Here is a 21258-nt window from a genome sequence, read left to right on the forward strand (position 1 = left end):
TAAAAAAAAATCAAAAGCAGTTACTAAACATCTTCACAGTTGCTGTTTATTATGTAATGCATAATTGCAATAATGCAATAAATAAGTAACATTTAAATCTAGCTACAGTTTTATTGACAGCTTAGTTTCTGAGATGCTGTCGCTGCCAGGGACTCGGTTGGCAGGGTGATTGAGAGGCATTTTCAACATATCTCTCGACTCTCATCCGGCATAACTTTATCAACAACGTGTTTTTCTATTAGACCGCTTCCTCCCAAGTAGCATATGGAAAATCATCATCATACCATGCCTCCTGATCCTTCAGTACTTCTTCAATTGCCACACCTTGTATTTCCAGAACTGGATACATCACCTTCAGGCGGGATATGCCCTCACGCGCCACCTTATGCGCCACGGTGTAATCGTCGGGATGCTTTGTAATTTTAGAACCTCAAAAATTAACGTAGGCGTACTTTAGGTGACCCACAGTTCGAAGAATGGCAATTTGCTTAACAAAGTGGTATAGACCGACTGTGTGCTTGCCGTAATATTGTTCTGAAATATAAGGTTTGGGCTGTATATGGAATAGTTCAGCGGTTCAACAAAGAGTTTGGGAAGCGTGGTTCGCAGAACTTCTTAGGCTCGCTCCAGATCTTCAGGCTTTCGAACATTTTCCTTCTCTTTGGCGATGTTTGTACATTACTGTTTTCGTGAAAACTTCGTTTCGGTTGCATTACGCTACTACCTTCACATTTTAGCCAATTGTAGTTATATGATCCTGTGCAAGGAGAGTATAATCGCATTGTGGAGCCCCACAAGCTTATCAAATTTGCTCTTTCTCATTGATAAAATTCCAAATTTCGCATCATTTTGACAAGGACCATTGACGAATTTACCGACTCTGGTAACTGTATTTCCCGTAATATGTTAAATGTTTCTTCCTTTAAGCGTCACTCTGCCGTTCAAATATCACGTTTAAATTCTTCATCTGGTTTTACTCAGCGTTTAAATTGTGGGGTTTTTAATCTTTTTTAGACGTGCTCGTGTGGTAACCAAGTTTATTTGGAATCGAAAAATCATATGGTCATATGTATATCAATATAAATATTTTGTACAATAAAAGTGTGAGGTGATGTGATAGTTTTTTGGGATATCTCAACGGAACTTTCTGAACTCGGAGACAGTTTACACTATTTTTTTGTAGTTTCAGTGATCCAACTCGTTAGAATCATAGTTGGATAATGGAAATAAGTATCCATATTTTTATGTGATATTTCCCGTATGCGACTATACTCAAGACCACTCTAGTCTAAATTATTGTCGCACCAGTCGAAAAGCTGTTGAACTATTTGTGCCAAAACGTGCCACCCAGCTGTGGTAGAGTAATACCTAACAAAATAGATCAAAGAAAATTCATGTCGACCAGAAATACCTAGATTTTTCAAATCACAACGTTCCCCCTCGTTTTTTTTTTGGTTTTAAATCATCTCAAGGATGATCGGAATTTGATCGTAGCACTGTAGCCACATTGATCAGATACTGGTGATGTAGTTTGCGAGTTTGACAGGTCGGTATATAAAAAAAAGAGGAAAATTACTTAACTGTTTTAGAAAATAAACTGAAATTACTTTATAAACATGATGAAGAAAAAAGCGGTCAAAAGTTTAAGTCAGCAGTTTTGATGAAGATTGCCAGCTCTCTGAGATGTAGCGGCTCTTTTTTGATTAATAATTGATGTAAATTGTTATAATATTTAAAGATTTTAAATTTCCTTCTGAGCCCGGCAAATCTTTGGCAATCGAAGATCAGGTGTTCGGCATATTCAGTTACATTGCACGTTTCTCAGATATTTGAGTCAATTGCTTTGATTCTGTGTAGGAAGACTTTGTCGTATGTGTGTCCCGTCATAGGTCTGTTAATGGTCTTGATGCTTTTAGCATTTTATTTAAGAGAAAATGCCAGGGCTTACTGGGTATGTCTGGAAATATGTCTATGAGGCTGGATCCCTTCGTCCTACACTTCGTCCTGTAGTCCTCATTCCATTTGTATACTAAAAAGTTCCTAATTTCTCTTTGAGCCTCCTTGTAGCTGTATTTTATATTTATTGTAAACCCCTCACTTGTAGCAGCCTTTGCTGCTATGTCAGTCTTTTCGTTGATGGCCACACCCTTGTGACCAGGGACCCATAGAATGTCAAGTTTCTGAATGTCTGATTGGTTAACTATGTTGTGAATATCATTCACTAGGTACGAGTCTGTATTCTTATTTTTAATTAAATTAATAGCTAGTAATATTCGACGGAATATCAAAATCGAAAATATTGTTTCGAATCCTTTACGGAGAACAATTAACCTATTATAAGCCAAGGGGCCGAAAAAAATGAAATTTTAATCATTTAAGCGCAGTTCAGGTGAAAGTTAGCGTTGTTATTTTTAATTTCAGATAAAAGATGGCCTGAATCTACAAGAACAATTTACAATCCTTAATATTTTCTGCCATTTACCTGAAGAAGGTGAACTATTTAAATAGAGGGGGCTTAAGTGGGCTAAATTCGTTTTTCATCATAACGAGACGCTATATTGTTGTTGGAAAAAAAAAAACAGCAATCGCCGTAGCAAGAAAATAAGTCAAGTATTTAAAACAAACCAGTCAAGTAGAAAATTGATTAATTTATTGGATAAAATTATGTGGGCAGGACTGAGAGATCTACCTAGCTAGTAATATTCGACGGAATATCAAAAACGGGGAATAGTACAATAGAACTTGAATTCGTCGGTATATCTATGGTATATTTGGGTATATTTCTGATGGTCGGACATTATATTTTAACAATAAATCCGCGGCACACTTTTGTTTAGCTTCCGAATAAATATATTATTAAGTGAAGTGGAGGCTATTTTAAATACGCAGTTTCAGCAGCTGGAAGATATCATCGGGGAAATATTAAAAGTAAAAAAGAGCGTAAGTGTTAACAAGCTGCAAAGTCGTTGGTTCCTTATTTTCCTTATTTTTGTATGCAGGGCAGAACTCAGACACATTGCGAACTGCGGCGGCATTGAAATTTGTTGCATTAAAGCATGCAAATCGAGAAGTTAAACAGAAAATAAAGTCTGGACGGGATAACTTACACTTGGAAAAATGTAAAGTGGACATAAGTCGGTTGCAATTGCAAAATCTTCTGTACGAAGTGAGCCACTTGAAAACGGACATCGTGCGTTGCGAGAAATTCCAGAGTCGTGACTCCAAGTTGGTCCTGCTCTCAGACACTGAGTATTTTACCAAATTGCCGGGAATTGAAGATAGTAAAGTGAAACCAGAATCGGAGCACTACAAGCATTTGCAGCGCTTAGATTGTGAACTGCGTTTAAGGAAAGACCTGGATGAACAGAAAAGCTCATTGAAGAACTCCAAAAAGGAGCTGCAACAAGAGAATCTTAAACAACATAATAGGTACGTTTCATTCGCGCCAGCTCTACGCACCCTAAAGAGTGCTACGAAACCGCTGCATGATGCACTGCAGCTTTCTCTTGATGTTGAATGGAAGCTTAGTGCTGTGGTCAAATATCTGCCCAAGCCTCTTTATATATTATTCATCAAACTGCAATGCCTTCAACGTGCGAGCGATGAGCCATCATTCAATGTTGAAGTGGTAGGATATGAAAGTGAAGCTCAGATGCAGGAGTTGACAAACCTAAAGCAAAACCCAAAAGCAAGGCGCGACTACTCTGAAAGGGACATTGAATTGTCGGGAAAGCCTGAGGAAAATCCTTTGAACAAAGAATTAAGTCCTCATCCTCTGCACATTCGCATCACGGTAAGATTAAACCAAAACATACGACTATAGAAAAATACCTTAACGTTCGAACGGTCTCTAGCTTGGCTCTGCTGGCTCGATTCAACTGTTGATTATTCGCTATTTCGAACAAATTAAATGTGCGACAGCATGGCCTCAATTGAGCATTTCCAATAATACAAACCATCAAGGGTAAGTTTTAGCGAGTGAATTGCTTTAGCAGCAACTATATTTTAAAACATTTTCATGTTTTTAGGGATACTAATTTCGTTCAGCATCTCCTTCGGCATTTGTTTGCAAACGATTTGGGTAATGAAATACTTATACCCGTATTCAATACGATGTAAGACAAGCAACAAGCTATAATTTTCCTATATATATGTATGAATCATAAAATTATATATTTGCGTTAGTTACAGAATAAGGATCTGACACCAGAGGAATGTATACAATATCTGGAGTCTAAGGACTTTGGAAAAGCATACTGTTGGTTACAAAGTATATGCTCTATACCAACAGTCCACAGCTCGATGTTGTATAAGCATGAGCTGAACTTGAATAAAAGCATGCGGGAGACCATAGCTCGCATTACACGGCGCTGGAACTCTTGGTTAAATCTAAGTCAGCAAATACGTGGTCTGACTAACAAGGACATCGATTTGTATGCACCAAAAGAAAATGTCTATCCTGCGGCCTTGTCTTGCAGCCTAGTGCAGTGGACGGCGATCACTCTCGAGGAATTCCTAGCCCAAAATTCAGACGTACTAAACATTTCTCCGGATGATAAGGGCATAACATACAATTCCTATCGTGCTGTGATTGTTCGTGGCTCTGCCAAAATGGAGTGTTTCATTCGAATACCGAGTAATTATCCATTGGAAATGCCACTCTGGATATTGAGTGTGCATTGGAACGGTCGCCGTACATCGCAGAATAATGCAGCTATCAAGGTTAGTTTGTTCAGACTTCCATGCGTTATATATAAGCTTATTTTGATACCATTTTGTAGATGATGGAGTACTGGACCAACTCATTGCAACCCCAACAGCTGGAAGCAAATTATCGTATTCTGTACGCTCAGCTTTTCCGAACTATTTATAGTTTTGACATCTTTCTGGAGACAGAAGGCTCAATGCAGACGACTATAGAATACACCAAGGAAAAGCCTTATATAAGTGCATTTGCAAAACAATGCCGATTGCGTCCATATAAATACATAAAAAAGGGTTCCGTACACGCATTCAAACAATAAGGACCTAAAAACAAATATAAGAATATGGTTTTGTAAAAAAAAATCAAAAGCAGTTACTAAACATCTTCACAGTTGCTGTTTATTATGTAATGCATAATTGCAATAATGCAATAAATAAGTAACATTTAAATCTAGCTACAGTTTTATTGACAGCTTAGTTTCTGAGATGCTGTCGCTGCAGGGACTCGGTTGGCAGGGTGATTGCAGAGGCATTTTCAACATACTCTCGACTCTCATCCGGCATAACTTTATCAACAACGTGTTTTTCTATTAGACCGCTTTCTCCCAAGTAGCATATGGAAAATCCATCGTACCATGCCTCCTGATCCTTCAGTACTTCCTTCAATTGCCACACCTTGTATTTCCAGAACTGGAACATCACCTTCAGGCCGGATATGCCCCTCACGCGCCACCTTATGCGCACGGTGTAATCGTCGGGATGCTTTGTAATTTTAAGAACCTCAAACTTAACGTAGGCGTACTTTAAGTGACCCACAGTTCGAAGAATGGCAATTTGCTTAACAAAGTGGTATAGACCGACTGTGTGCTTGCCGGTAATATTGTTCTGAAATATAAGGTTTGGGCTGTATATGGAATAGTTCAGCGGTTCAACAAAGAGTTTGGGAAGCGTGGTTCGCAGAACTTCTTAGGCTCGCTCCAGATCTTCAGGCTTTCGAACATTTTCCTTCTCTTTGGCGGATGTTTGTACATTACTGTTTTCGTGAAAACTTCGTTTCGGTTGCATTACGCTACTACCTTCACATTTTAGCCAATTGTAGTTATATGATCCTGTGCAAGGAGAGTATAATCGCATTGTGGAGCCCCACAAGCTTATCAAATTGCTCTTTCTCATTGATAAAATTCCAAAATTTCGCATCATTTTGACAAGGACCATTGACGAATTTACCGGACTCTGGTAACTGTATTTCCCGTAATATGTTAAATGTTTCTTCCTTTTAAGCGTCACTCTGCCGTTCAAATATCACGTTCAAATTCTTCATCTGGTTTTACTCAGCGTTTAAATTGTGGGGTTTTTAATCTTTTTTAGACGTGCTCGTGTTGTAACCAAGTTTATTTGGAATCGAAAAATCATATGGTCATATGTATATCGATATAAATATTTTGTACAATAAAAGTGTGAGGTGATGTGATAGTTGTTTTGGGATATCTCAACGAAACTTTCTGAACTCGGAGACAGTTTACACTATTTTTTTGTAGTTTCAGTGATCCAACGTCGTTAGAATCATAGTTGGATAATGGAAATAAGTATCCATATTTTTATGTGATATTTCCCGTATGCGACTATACTTCAAGACCACTCTAGTCTAAATTATTGTCGCACCAGTCGAAAAGCTGTTGAACTATTTGTGCCAAAACGTGCCACCCAGTTGTGGTAGAGTAATACCTAACAAAAATAGATCCAAAGAAAATTCATGTCGACCAGAAATACCTAGATTTTTCAAATCACAACGTTCCCCTCGTTTTTTTTTTGGTTTTAAATCATCTCAAGGATGATCGGAATTTTGATCGTAGCACTGTAGCCACATTGATCAGATACTGGTGATGTAGTTTGGCGAGTTTGACAGGTCGGTATATAAAAAAAAGAGGAAAATTACTTAACTGTTTTAGAAAATAAACTGAAATTACTTTATAACATGATGAAGAAAAAAGCGGTCAAAAGTTTAAGTCAGCAGTTTTGATGAAGATTGCCAGCTCTCTGAGATGTAGCGGCTCTTTTTTGATTAATAATTGATGTAAATTGTTATAATATTTAAAGATTTTAAATTTCCTTCTGAGCCCGGCAAATCTTTGGCAATCGAAGATCAGGTGTTCGGCATATTCAGTTACATTGCACGTTTCTCAGATATTTGAGTCAATTGCTTTGATTCTGTGTAGGAAGACTTTGTCGTATGTGTGTCCCGTCATAGGTCTGTTAATGGTCTTGATGCTTTTAGCATTTTATTTAAGAGAAAAATGCCAGGGTTTACTGGGTATGTCTGGAAATATGTCTATGAGGCTGGATCCCTTCGTCCTACACTTCGTCCTGTAGTCCTCATTCCATTTGTATACTAAAAAGTTCCTAATTTCTCTTTGAGCCTCCTTGTAGCTGTATTTTATATTTATTGTAAACCCCTCACTTGTAGCAGCCTTTGCTGCTATGTCAGTCTTTTCGTTGATGGCCACACCCTTGTGACCAGGGACCCATAGAATGTCAAGTTTCTGAATGTCTGATTGGTTAACTATGTTGTGAATATCATTCACTAGGTACGAGTCTGTATTCTTATTTTTAATTAAATTAATAGCTAGTAATATTCGACGGAATATCAAAATCGAAAATATTGTTTCGAATCCTTTACGGAGAACAATTAACCTATTATAAGCCAAGGGGCCGAAAAAAATGAAATTTTAATCATTTAAGCGCAGTTCAGGTGAAAGTTAGCGTTGTTATTTTTAATTTCAGATAAAAGATGGCCTGAATCTACAAGAACAATTTACAATCCTTAATATTTTCTGCCATTTACCTGAAGAAGGTGAACTATTTAAATAGAGGGGGCTTAAGTGGGCTAAATTCGTTTTTTCATCATAACGAGACGCTATATTGTTGTTGGAAAAAAAAACAGCAATCGCCGTAGCAAGAAAATAAGTCAAGTATTTAAAACAAACCAGTCAAGTAGAAAATTGATTAATTTATTGGATAAAATTATGTGGGCAGGACTGAGAGATCTACCTAGCTAGTAATATTCGACGGAATATCAAAAACGGGGAATAGTACAATAGAACTTGAATTCGTCGGTATATCTATGGTATATTTGGGTATATTTCTGATGGTCGGACATTATATTTTAACAATAAATCCGCGGCACACTTTTGTTTAGCTTCCGAATAAATATATTATTAAGTGAAGTGGAGGCTATTTTAAATACGCAGTTTCAGCAGCTGGAAGATATCATCGGGGAAATATTAAAAGTAAAAAAGAGCGTAAGTGTTAACAAGCTGCAAAGTCGTTGGTTCCTTATTTTCCTTATTTTTGTATGCAGGGGCAGAACTCAGACACATTGCGAACTGCGGCGGCATTGAAATTTGTTGCATTAAAGCATGCAAATCGAGAAGTTAAACAGAAAATAAAGTCTGGACGGGATAACTTACACTTGGAAAAATGTAAAGTGGACATAAGTCGGTTGCAATTGCAAAATCTTCTGTACGAAGTGAGCCACTTGAAAAAGGACATCGTGCGTTGCGAGAAATTCCAGAGTCGTGACTCCAAGTTGGTCCTGCTCTCAGACACTGAGTATTTTACCAAATTGCCGGGAATTGAAGATAGTAAAGTGAAACCAGAATCGGAGCACTACAAGCATTTGCAGCGCTTAGATTGTGAACTGCGTTTAAGGAAAGACCTGGATGAACAGAAAAGCTCATTGAAGAACTCCAAAAAGGAGCTGCAACAAGAGAATCTTAAACAACATAATAGGTACGTTTCATTCGCGCCAGCTCTACGCACCCTAAAGAGTGCTACGAAACCGCTGCATGATGCACTGCAGCTTTCTCTTGATGTTGAATGGAAGCTTAGTGCTGTGGTCAAATATCTGCCCAAGCCTCTTTATATATTATTCATCAAACTGCAATGCCTTCAACGTGCGAGCGATGAGCCATCATTCAATGTTGAAGTGGTAGGATATGAAAGTGAAGCTCAGATGCAGGAGTTGACAAACCTAAAGCAAAACCCAAAAGCAAGGCGCGACTACTCTGAAAGGGACATTGAATTGTCGGGAAAGCCTGAGGAAAATCCTTTGAACAAAGAATTAAGTCCTCATCCTCTGCACATTCGCATCACGGTAAGATTAAACCAAAACATACGACTATAGAAAAATACCTTAACGTTCGAACGGTCTCTAGCTTGGCTCTGCTGGCTCGATTCAACTGTTGATTATTCGCTATTTCGAACAAATTAAATGTGCGACAGCATGGCCTCAATTGAGCATTTCCAATAATACAAACCATCAAGGGTAAGTTTTAGCGAGTGAATTGCTTTAGCAGCAACTATATTTTAAAACATTTTCATGTTTTTAGGGATACTAATTTCGTTCAGCATCTCCTTCGGCATTTGTTTGCAAACGATTTGGGTAATGAAATACTTATACCCGGTATTCAATACGATGTAAGACAAGCAACAAGCTATAATTTTCCTATATATATGTATGAATCATAAAATTATATATTTGCGTTAGTTACAGAATAAGGATCTGACACCAGAGAAATGTATACAATATCTGGAGTCTAAGGACTTTGGAAAAGCATACTGTTGGTTACAAAGTATATGCTCTATACCAACAGTCAACAGCTCGATGTTGTATAAGCATGAGCTGAACTTGAATAAAAGCATGCGGGAGACCATAGCTCGCATTACACGGCGCTGGAACTCTTGGTTAAATCTAAGTCAGCAAATACGTGGTCTGACTAACAAGGACATCGATTTGTATGCACCAAAAGAAAATGTCTATCCTGCGGCCTTGTCTTGCAGACTAGTGCAGTGGACGGCGATCACTCTCGAGGAATTCCTAGCCCAAAATTCAGACGTACTAAACATTTCTCCGGATGATAAGGGCATAACATACAATTCCTATCGTGCTGTGATTGTTCGTGGCTCTGCCAAAATGGAGTGTTTCATTCGAATACCGAGTAATTATCCATTGGAAATGCCACTCTGGATATTGAGTGTGCATTGGAACGGTCGCCGTACATCGCAGAATAATGCAGCTATCAAGGTTAGTTTGTTCAGACTTCCATGCGTTATATATAAGCTTATTTTGATACCATTTTGTAGATGATGGAGTACTGGACCAACTCATTGCAACCCCAACAGCTGGAAGCAAATTATCGTATTCTGTACGCTCAGCTTTTCCGAACTATTTATAGTTTTGACATCTTTCTGGAGACAGAAGGCTCAATGCAGACGACTATAGAATACACCAAGGAAAAGCCTTATATAAGTGCATTTGCAAAACAATGCCGATTGCGTCCATATAAATACATAAAAAAGGGTTCCGTACACGCATTCAAACAATAAGGACCTAAAAACAAATATAAGAATATGGTTTTGTAAAAAAAAATCAAAAGCAGTTACTAAACATCTTCACAGTTGCTGTTTATTATGTAATGCATAATTGCAATAATGCAATAAATAAGTAACATTTAAATCTAGCTACAGTTTTATTGACAGCTTAGTTTCTGAGATGCTGTCGCTGCCAGGGACTCGGTTGGCAGGGTGATTGCAGAGGCATTTTCAACATACTCTCGACTCTCATCCGGCATAACTTTATCAACAACGTGTTTTTCTATTAGACCGCTTTCTCCCAAGTAGCATATGGAAAATCCATCGTACCATGCCTCCTGATCCTTCAGTACTTCCTTCAATTGCCACACCTTGTATTTCCAGAACTGGAACATCACCTTCAGGCCGGATATGCCCCTCACGCGCTACCTTATGCGCACGGTGTAATCGTCGGGATGCTTTGTAATTTTAAGAACCTCAAACTTAACGTAGGCGTACTTTAAGTGACCCACAGTTCGAAGAATGGCAATTTGCTTAACAAAGTGGTATAGACCGACTGTGTGCTTGCCGGTAATATTGTTCTGAAATATAAGGTTTGGGCTGTATATGGAATAGTTCAGCGGTTCAACAAAGAGTTTGGGAAGCGTGGTTCGCAGAACTTCTTAGGCTCGCTCCAGATCTTCAGGCTTTCGAACATTTTCCTTCTCTTTGGCGGATGTTTGTACATTACTGTTTTCGTGAAAACTTCGTTTCGGTTGCATTACGCTACTACCTTCACATTTTAGCCAATTGTAGTTATATGATCCTGTGCAAGGAGAGTATAATCGCATTGTGGAGCCCCACAAGCTTATCAAATTGCTCTTTCTCATTGATAAAATTCCAAAATTTCGCATCATTTTGACAAGGACCATTGACGAATTTACCGGACTCTGGTAACTGTATTTCCCGTAATATGTTAAATGTTTCTTCCTTTTAAGCGTCACTCTGCCGTTCAAATATCACGTTCAAATTCTTCATCTGGTTTTACTCAGCGTTTAAATTGTGGGGTTTTTAATCTTTTTTAGACGTGCTCGTGTTGTAACCAAGTTTATTTGGAATCGAAAAATCATATGGTCATATGTATATCGATATAAATATTTTGTACAATAAAAGTGTGAGGTGATGTGATAGTTGTTTTGGGATATCTCAACGAAACTTTCTGAACTCGGAGACAGTTTACACTATTTTTTTGTAGTTTCAGTGATCCAACGTCGTTAGAATCATAGTTGGATAATGGAAATAAGTATCCATATTTTTATGTGATATTTCCCGTATGCGACTATACTTCAAGACCACGCTAGTCTAAATTATTGTCGCACCAGTCGAAAAGCTGTTGAACTATTTGTGCCAAAACGTGCCACCCAGTTGTGGTAGAGTAATACCTAACAAAAATAGATCCAAAGAAAATTCATGTCGACCAGAAATACCTAGATTTTTCAAATCACAACGTTCCCCCTCGTTTTTTTTTTGGTTTTAAATCATCTCAAGGATGATCGGAATTTTGATCGTAGCACTGTAGCCACATTGATCAGATACTGGTGATGTAGTTTGGCGAGTTTGACAGGTCGGTATATAAAAAAAAGAGGAAAATTACTTAACTGTTTTAGAAAATAAACTGAAATTACTTTATAACATGATGAAGAAAAAAGCGGTCAAAAGTTTAAGTCAGCAGTTTTGATGAAGATTGCCAGCTCTCTGAGATGTAGCGGGCTCTTTTTTGATTAATAATTGATGTAAATTGTTATAATATTTAAAGATTTTAAATTTCCTTCTGAGCCCGGCAAATCTTTGGCAATCGAAGATCAGGTGTTCGGCATATTCAGTTACATTGCACGTTTCTCAGATATTTGAGTCAATTGCTTTGATTCTGTGTAGGAAGACTTTGTCGTATGTGTGTCCCGTCATAGGTCTGTTAATGGTCTTGATGCTTTTAGCATTTTATTTAAGAGAAAAATGCCAGGGCTTACTGGGTATGTCTGGAAATATGTCTATGAGGCTGGATCCCTTCGTCCTACACTTCGTCCTGTAGTCCTCATTCCATTTGTATACTAAAAAGTTCCTAATTTCTCTTTGAGCCTCCTTGTAGCTGTATTTTATATTTATTGTAAACCGCTCACTTGTAGCAGCCTTTGCTGCTATGTCAGTCTTTTCGTTGATGGCCACACCCTTGTGACCAGGGACCCATAGAAGGTCAAGTTTCTGAATGTCTGAGGGGTTAACTATGTTGTGAATATCATTCACTAGGTACGAGTCTGTATTCTTATTTTTAATTAAATTAATAGCTAGTAATATTCGACGGAATATCAAAATCGAATATATTGTTTCGAATCATTTACGGAGAACAATTAACCCATTATAAGCCAAGGGGCCGAAAATAATGAAATTTTAATCATTTTAGCGCAGTTCAGGTGAAAGTTAGCGTTGTTATTTTTAATTTCAGATGAAAGATGGCCTGAATCTACAAGAAGAATTTACAATCGTTAATATTTTCTGCCATTTACCTGAAGAAGGTGAACTATTTAAATAGAGGGGGCTTAAGTGGGCTAAATTCGTTTTTTCATCATAACGAGACGCTATATTGTTGTTGGAAAAAAAAACAGCAATCGCCGTAGCAAGAAAATAAGTCAAGTATTTAAAACAAACCAGTCAAGTAGAAAAATGATTAATTTATTGGATAAAATTATGTGGGCAGGACTGAGAGATCTACCTAGCTAGTAATATTCGACGGAATATCAAAAACGGGGAATAGTACAATAGAACTTGAATTCGTCGGTATATCTATGGTATATTTGGGTTTATTTCTGATGGTCGGACATTATATTTTAACAATAAATCCGCGGCACACTTGTGTTTAGCTTCCGAATAAATATATTATTAAGTGAAGTGGAGGCTATTTTATATACGCAGTTTCAGCAGCTGGAAGATATCATCGGGGAAATATTAAAAGTAAAAAAGAGCGTAAGTGTTAACAAGCTGCAAAGTCGTTGGTTCCTTATTTTCAAATTGCCGGGAATTGAAGATAGTAAAGTGAAACCAGAATCGGAGCACTACAAGCATTTGCAGCGCTTAGAGTGTGATCTGCGTTTAAGGGAAGACCTGGATGAACAGAAAAGCTCATTGAAGAACTCCAAAAAGGAGCTGCAACAAGAGAATCTTAAATAATCTTGATGTTGAATGGAAGCTTAGTGCTGTGGTCAAATATCTGCCCAAGCCTCTTTATATATTATTCGTCAACCTGCAATGCCTTCAACGTGCGAGCGATGAGCCATCATTCAATGTTGAAGTGGTAGGATATAAAAGTGAAGCTCAGATGCAGGAGTTGACAAACCTAAAGCAAAACCCAAAAGCAAGGCGCGACTACTCTGAAAGGGAGATTGAATTGTCGGGAAAGCCTGAGGAAAATCCTTTGAACAAAGAATTAAGTCCTCATCCTCTGCACATTCGCATCACGGTAAGATTAAACCAAAACATACGACTATAGAAAAATACCTTAACGTTTGAACGGTCTCTAGCTTGGCTCTGCTGGCTCGATTCAACTGTTGATTATTCGCTATTTCGAACAAATTAAATGTGCGACAGCATGGCCTCAATTGAGCATTTCCAATAATACAAACCATCAAGGGTAAGTTTTAGCGAGTGAATTGCTTTAGCAGCAACTATATTTTAAAACATTTTCATGTTTTTAGGGATACTAATTTCGTTCAGCATCTCCTTCGGCATTTGGTTGCAAACGATTTGGGTAATGAAATACCTATACCCGGTATTCAATACGATGTAAGACAAGCAACAAGCTATAATTTTCCTATATATATGTATGAATCATAAAATTATATATTTGCGTTAGTTACAGAATAAGGATCTGACACCAGAGGAATGTATACAATATCTGGAGTCTAAGGACTTTGGAAAAGCATACTGTTGGTTACAAAGTATATGCTCTATACCAACAGTCAACAGCTCGATGTTGTATAAGCATGAGCTGAACTTGAATAAAAGCATGCGGGAGACCATAGCTCGCATTACACGGCGCTGCAACTCTTGGTTAAATCTAAGTCAGCAAACACGTGGTCTGACTAACAAGGACATCGATTTGTATGCACTAAAAGAAAATGTCTATCCTGCGGCCTTGTCTTGCAGCCTAGTGCAGTGGACGGCGATCACTCTCGAGGAATTCCTAGCCCAAAATTCAGACGTACTAAACATTTCTCCGGATGATAAGGGCATAACATATAATTCCTATCGTGCTGTGATTGTTCGTGGTTCTGCCAAAATGGAGTGTTTCATTCGAATACCGAGGAATTATCCATTGGAAATGCCACTCTGGATATTGAGTGTGCATTGGAACGGTCGCCGTACATCGCAGAATGATGCAGCTATCAAGGTTAGTTTGTTCAGACTTCCATGCGTTATATATAAGCTTATTTTGATACCATTTTGTAGATGATGGAGTACTGGACCAACTCATTGCAACCCCAACAGCTGGAAGCAAATTATCGTATTCTGTACGCTCAGCTTTTCCGAACTATTTATAGTTTTAACATCTTTCTGGAGACAGAAGGCTCAATGCAGACGACTATAGAATACACCAAGGAAAAGCCTTATATAAGTGCATTTGCAAAACAATGCCGATTGCGTCCATATAAATACATAAAACGAGGGGGAACGTTGTGAGTTACTGCGGACACCGCAACTCTACAGTTATACCCGATACTAAGTCAGTATGGCTCTCCTCCGGCAGACGCCGCTAATATTAAACGACACGACAAAGAGTGCGTGCGAGAGAGACAGAAAATCAGTCTGAGCGTGACGTCGGGCGCTGCGTAGCCACTGCAAATTGATTTGTTCCTATTGGCTATAAAAATGATCTGATCTGATCCAGATTCAGCAATCTGATAGATATGGTCATTATCTATGATTCTGCGTTTTTAGTTTTCTTGAATGTGCAATATTGTGGATGCAACAGATTTTCGTTCTTTGTGGGGGCGGAAAAGGGTGGGGCGAAATTTTGAGATATACGTTTTATAGTAAGATCTAACAGGAGTGCGGATACCAAATTTGGTTACTCTAGCCTTAATAGTCTCTGAGATTTGTGAATATCCCCAGATTTTCATCCTTTGCGGGGGCGGAAGGGGGTGTGGCGAAATTTTGAAACAAACTCGTCTCGGTCCGATATATTAGGAGTGTGGATACCAAATTTGGTTGCTCTAGCTTTTATAGTCTCTGAGATCTAGGCGCTAATGTTTTACTCTAAGCAAAGCCGCCTATGCTACGTGTGTGTTAGAGAGAGACAGGGCGAGAAAAAATGAAATTGTTTTCTTGATGCTGGCTATAATAATACGATCCAATTCAGATTCCGCAGTCTTAAAGATATGGTCATTCTCTACAATTCTACGTTTTTGGTTTTCTCATATCTTTAAAATTGTGGATGCCACAGATTTTCGTCCTTTGTGGGGGCGGAAGTGGGCGGGGCGAAGTTTTGAAATATTTTTGTAGCAGTGACATATCACAGAAGTCTGGGTCCAAAACATCGTTGCTCTAGCTCTTATAGCCTTTGAGCACTAGGCGCTGAAGGGGACGGACAGACGGACGGACGGACAGACGGTCAGACGGACAGACAGACATGGCTCAATCGACTCGGCTATTGATGCTGATCAAGAATATATATACTTTATGGGGTCGGAAACGATTCCTTCTGGACGTTACACACATCCACTTTTACCACAAATCTAATATACCCCAATACTCATTTTGAGTATCGGGTATAAAAACGGTTCCGTACACGCATTTTGTAAAAAAAAAAAAAAAAGCAGTTACTAAACATCTTCACAGTTGCTGTTTATTATGTAATGCATAATTGCAATAATGCAATAAATAAGTAACATTTAAATCTAGCTACAGTTTTATTGACAGCTTAGTTTCTGAGATGCTGTCGCTGCCAGGGACTCGGTTGGCAGGGTGATTGCAGAGGCATTTTCAACATACTCTCGACTCTCATCCGGCATAACTTTATCAACAACGTGTTTTTCTATTAGACCGCTTTCTCCCAAGTAGCATATGGAAAATCCATCGTACCATGCCTCCTGATCCTTCAGTACTTCCTTCAATTGCCACACCTTGTATTTCCAGAACTGGAACATCACCTTCAGGCCGGATATGCCCCTCACGCGCCACCTTATGCGCACGGTGTAATCGTCGGGATGCTTTGTAATTTTAAGAACCTCAAACTTAACGTAGGCGTACTTTAGGTGACCCACAGTTCGAAGAATGGCAATTTGCTTAACAAAGTGGTATAGACCGACTGTGTGCTTGCCGGTAATATTGTTCTGAAATATAAGGTTTGGGCTGTATATGGAATAGTTCAGCGGTTCAACAAAGAGTTTGGGAAGCGTGGTTCGCAGAACTTCTTAGGCTCGCTCCAGATCTTCAGGCTTTCGAACATTTTCCTTCTCTTCGGCGGATGTTTGTACATTACTGTTTTCGTGAAAACTTCGTTTCGGTTGCATTACGCTACTACCTTCACATTTTAGCCAATTGTAGTTATATGATCCTGTGCAAGGAGAGTATAATCGCATTGTGGAAGCCCACGCCTGTTCTTTGGAGCCCCACAAGCTTATCAAATTGCTCTTTCTCATTGATAAAATTCCAAAATTTCGCATCATTTTGACAAGGACCATTGACGAATTTACCGGACTCTGGTAACTGTATTTCCCGTAATATGTTAAATGTTTCTTCCTTTTAAGCGTCACTCTGCCGTTCAAATATCACGTTTAAATTCTTCATCTGGTTTTACTCAGCGTTTAAATTGTGGGGTTTTTAATCTTTTTTAGACGTGCTCGTGTGGTAACCAAGTTTATTTGGAATCGAAAAATCATATGGTCATATGTATATCAATATAAATATTTTGTACAATAAAAGTGTGAGGTGATGTGATAGTTTTTTTGGGATATCTCAACGGAACTTTCTGAACTCGGAGACAGTTTACACTATTTTTTTGTAGTTTCAGTGATCCAACGTCGTTAGAATCATAGTTGGATAATGGAAATAAGTATCCATATTTTTATGTGATATTTCCCGTATGCGACTATACTCAAGACCACTCTAGTCTAAATTATTGTCGCACCAGTCGAAAAGCTGTTGAACTATTTGTGCCAAAAAGTGCCACCCAGCTGTGGTAGAGTAATACCTAACAAAAATAGATCCAAAGAAAATTCATGTCGACCAGAAATACCTAGATTTTTCAAATCACAACGTTCCCCCTCGTTTTTTTTTTGGTTTTAAATCATCTCAAGGATGATCGGAATTTTGATCGTAGCACTGTAGCCACATTGATCAGATACTGGTGATGTAGTTTGGCGAGTTTGACAGGTCGGTATATAAAAAAAAGAGGAAAATTACTTAACTGTTTTAGAAAATAAACTGAAATTACTTTATAACATGATGAAGAAAAAAGCGGTCAAAAGTTTAAGTCAGCAGTTTTGATGAAGATTGCCAGCTTTCTGAGATGTAGCGGCTCTTTTTTGATTAATAATTGATGTAAATTGTTATAATATTTAAAGATTTTAAATTTCCTTCTGAGCCCGGCAAATCTTTGGCAATCGAAGATCAGGTGTTCGGCATATTCAGTTACATTGCACGTTTCTCAGATATTTGAGTCAATTGCTTTGATTCTGTGTAGGAAGACTTTGTCGTATGTGTGTCCCGTCATAGGTCTGTTAATGGTCTTGATGCTTTTAGCATTCCATTTAAGAGAAAAATGCCAGGGTTTACTGGGTATGTCTGGAAATATGTCTATGAGGCTGGATCCCTTCGTCCTACACTTCGTCCTGTATTCCTCATTCCATTTGTATACTAAAAAGTTCCTAATTTCTCTTTGAGCCTCCTTGTAGCTGTATTTTATATTTATTGTAAACCGCTCACTTGTAGCAGCCTTTGCTGCTATGTCAGTCTTTTCGTTGATGGCCACACCCTTGTGACCAGGGACCCATAGAATGTCAAGTTTCTGAATGTCTGATTGGTTAACTATGTTGTGAATATCATTCACTAGGTACGAGTCTGTATTCTTATTTTTAATTAAATTAATAGCTAGTAATATTCGACGGAATATCAAAATCGAATATATTGTTTCGAATCATTTACGGAGAACAATTAACCTATTATAAGCCAAGGGGCCGAAAATAATGAAATTTTAATCATTTTAGCGCAGTTCAGGTGAAAGTTAGCGTTGTTATTTTTAATTTCAGATGAAAGATGGCCTGAATCTACAAGAAGAATTTACAATCGTTAATATTTTCTGCCATTTACCTGAAGAAGGTGAACTATTTAAATAGAGGGGGCTTAAGTGGGCTAAATTCGTTTTTTCATCATAACGAGACGCTATATTGTTGTTGGAAAAAAAACCAGCAATCGCCGTAGCAAGAAAATAAGTCAAGTATTTAAAACAAACCAGTCAAGTAGAAAAATGATTAATTTATTGGATAAAATTATGTGGGCAGGACTGAGAGATCTACCTAGCTAGTAATATTCGACGGAATATCAAAAACGGGGAATAGTACAATAGAACTTGAATTCGTCGGTATATCTATGGTATATTTGGGTTTATTTCTGATGGTCGGACATTATATTTTAACAATAAATCCGCGGCACACTTTTGTTTAGCTTCCGAATAAATATATTATTAAGTGAAGTGGAGGCTATTTTAAATACGCAGTTTCAGCAGCTGGAAGATATCATCGGGGAAATATTAAAAATAAAAAAGAGCGTAAGTGTTAACAAGCTGCAAAGTCGTTGGTTCCTTATTTTCATTATTTTTGTATGCAGGGGCAGAACTCAGACACATTGCGAACTGCGGCGGCATTGAAATTTGTTGCATTAAAGCATGCAAATCGAGAAGTTAAACAGAAAATAAAGTCTGGACGGGATAAATTACACTTGGAAAAATGTAAAGTGGACATAAGACGGTTGCAATTGCAAAATCTTCTGTACGAAGTGAGCCACTTGAAAAAGGACATCGTGCGTGGCGAGAAATTCCAGAGTCGTGACTCCAAGTTGGTCCTGCTCTCAGACACTGAGTATTTTACCAAATTGCCGGGAATTGAAGATAGTAAAGTGAAACCAGAATCGGAGCACTACAAGCATTTGCAGCGCTTAGAGTGTGATCTGCGTTTAAGGAAAGACCTGGATGAACAGAAAAGCTCATTGAAGAACTCCAAAAAGGAGCTGCAACAAGAGAATCTTAAATAATCTTGATGTTGAATGGAAGCTTAGTGCTGTGGTCAAATATCTGCCCAAGCCTCTTTATATATTATTCATCAACCTGCAATGCCTTCAACGTGCGAGCGATGAGCCATCATTCAATGTTGAAGTGGTAGGATATAAAAGTGAAGCTCAGATGCAGGAGTTGACAAACCTAAAGCAAAACCCAAAAGCAAGGCGCGACTACTCTGAAAGGGACATTGAATTGTCGGGAAAGCCTGAGGAAAATCCTTTGAACAAAGAATTAAGTCCTCATCCTCTGCACATTCGCATCACGGTAAGATTAAACCAAAACATACGACTATAGAAAAATACCTTAACGTTCGAACGGTCTCTAGCTTGGCTCTGCTGGCTCGATTCAACTGGTGTTGATTATTCGCTATTTCGAACAAATTAAATGTGCGACAGCATGGCCTCAATTGAGCATTTCCAATAATACAAACCATCAAGGGTAAGTTTTAGCGAGTGAATTGCTTTAGCAGCAACTATATTTTAAAACATTTTCATGTTTTTAGGGATACTAATTTCGTTCAGCATCTCCTTCGGCATTTGGTTGCAAACGATTTGGGTAATGAAATACCTATACCCGGTATTCAATACGATGTAAGACAAGCAACAAGCTATAATTTTCCTATATATATGTATGAATCATAAAATTATATATTTGCGTTAGTTACAGAATAAGGATCTGACACCAGAGGAATGTATACAATATCTGGAGTCTAAGGACTTTGGAAAAGCATACTGTTGGTTACAAAGTATATGCTCTATACCAACAGTCAACAGCTCGATGTTGTATAAGCATGAGCTGAACTTGAATAAAAGCATGCGGGAGACCATAGCTCGCATTACACGGCGCTGCAACTCTTGGTTAAATCTAAGTCAGCAAACACGTGGTCTGACTAACAAGGACATCGATTTGTATGCACTAAAAGAAAATGTCTATCCTGCGGCCTTGTCTTGCAGCCTAGTGCAGTGGACGGCGATCACTCTCGAGGAATTCCTAGCCCAAAATTCAGACGTACTAAACATTTCTCCGGATGATAAGGGCATAACATATAATTCCTATCGTGCTGTGATTGTTCGTGGTTCTGCCAAAATGGAGTGTTTCATTCGAATACCGAGTAATTATCCATTGGAAATGCCACTCTGGATATTGAGTGTGCATTGGAACGGTCGAGGGGGAACGTTGTGAGTTACTGCGGACACCGCAACTCTACAGTTATACCCGATACTAAGTCAGTATGGCTCTCTTCCAGCAGACGCCGCTAATATTAAACGACACGACAAAGAGTGCGTGCGAGAGAGACAGAAAATCAGTCTGAGCGTGACGTCGGGCGCTGCGTAGCCACTGCAAATTGATTTGTTCCTATTGGCTATAAAAATGATCTGATCTGATCCAGATTCAGCAATCTGATAGATATGGTCATTATCTATGATTCTGCGTTTTTAGTTTTCTTGAATGTGCAATATTGTGGATGCAACAGATTTTCGTCCTTTGTGGGGGCGGAAAAGGGTGGGGTGAAATTTTGAGATATACGTTTTATAGTAAGATCTAACAGGAGTGCGGATACCAAATTTGGTTACTCTAGCCTTAATAGTCTCTGAGATTTGTGAATATCCCCAGATTTTCATCCTTTGCGGGGGCGGAAGGGGGTGTGGCGAAATTTTGAAACAAACTCGTCTCGGTCCGATATATTAGGAGTGTGGATACCAAATTTGGTTGCTCTAGCTTTTATAGTCTCTGAGATCTAGGCGCTAATGTTTTACTTTAAGCAAAGCCGCCTATGCTACGTGTGTGTTAGAGAGAGACAGGTCGAGAAAAAATGAAATTGTTTTCTTGATGCTGGCTATAATAATACGATCCAATTCAGATTCCGCAGTCTTAAAGAT

General features: G+C 38.4%; 3 protein-coding genes and 2 pseudogenes across 3 annotated transcripts; 3 read left to right on the plus strand and 2 right to left on the minus strand.

Moving 5' to 3' along the window:
- The first annotated feature begins 751 nt into the window (after window positions 1-751).
- Window positions 752-5067, plus strand: LOC117191627 (annotated as a pseudogene).
- A 111-nt stretch (window positions 5068-5178) lies between these two features.
- Window positions 5179-5735, minus strand: LOC117191628 (uncharacterized protein C6orf136 homolog). The gene is made up of 2 exons (XM_033396441.1): window positions 5668-5735; window positions 5179-5608 (listed from the first exon to the last, which is right to left on the minus strand). The coding sequence occupies exons 1-2, from the start codon at window positions 5733-5735 to the stop codon at window positions 5179-5181; spliced, it is 498 nt and encodes a 165-aa protein (XP_033252332.1).
- A 2155-nt stretch (window positions 5736-7890) lies between these two features.
- On the plus strand, window positions 7891-10223 carry LOC117190331 (THO complex subunit 5-like). The gene is made up of 6 exons (XM_033395409.1): window positions 7891-8003; window positions 8063-8857; window positions 8919-9028; window positions 9093-9180; window positions 9257-9787; window positions 9847-10223. Exons 2-6 carry the CDS (start codon window positions 8717-8719, stop codon window positions 10087-10089), a joined length of 1113 nt encoding a protein of 370 aa, XP_033251300.1. The 5' UTR covers window positions 7891-8003; window positions 8063-8716; the 3' UTR covers window positions 10090-10223.
- Window positions 10224-12991: 2768 nt separating this feature from the next.
- LOC117190336 (THO complex subunit 5-like) lies at window positions 12992-20575 on the plus strand. Its single transcript, XM_033395416.1, has 5 exons — window positions 12992-13071; window positions 18931-19642; window positions 19704-19816; window positions 19881-19968; window positions 20039-20575. The coding sequence occupies exons 2-5, from the start codon at window positions 19502-19504 to the stop codon at window positions 20558-20560; spliced, it is 864 nt and encodes a 287-aa protein (XP_033251307.1). The 5' UTR covers window positions 12992-13071; window positions 18931-19501; the 3' UTR covers window positions 20561-20575.
- Window positions 15923-16967, minus strand: LOC117190341 (annotated as a pseudogene).
- Window positions 20576-21258: the final 683 nt, after the last annotated feature.

The sequence above is a fragment of the Drosophila miranda genome (genome assembly GCF_003369915.1).
Source record: "Drosophila miranda strain MSH22 chromosome Y unlocalized genomic scaffold, D.miranda_PacBio2.1 Contig_Y1_pilon, whole genome shotgun sequence".
In the NCBI taxonomy this organism is placed as follows: domain Eukaryota; kingdom Metazoa; phylum Arthropoda; class Insecta; order Diptera; family Drosophilidae; genus Drosophila; species Drosophila miranda.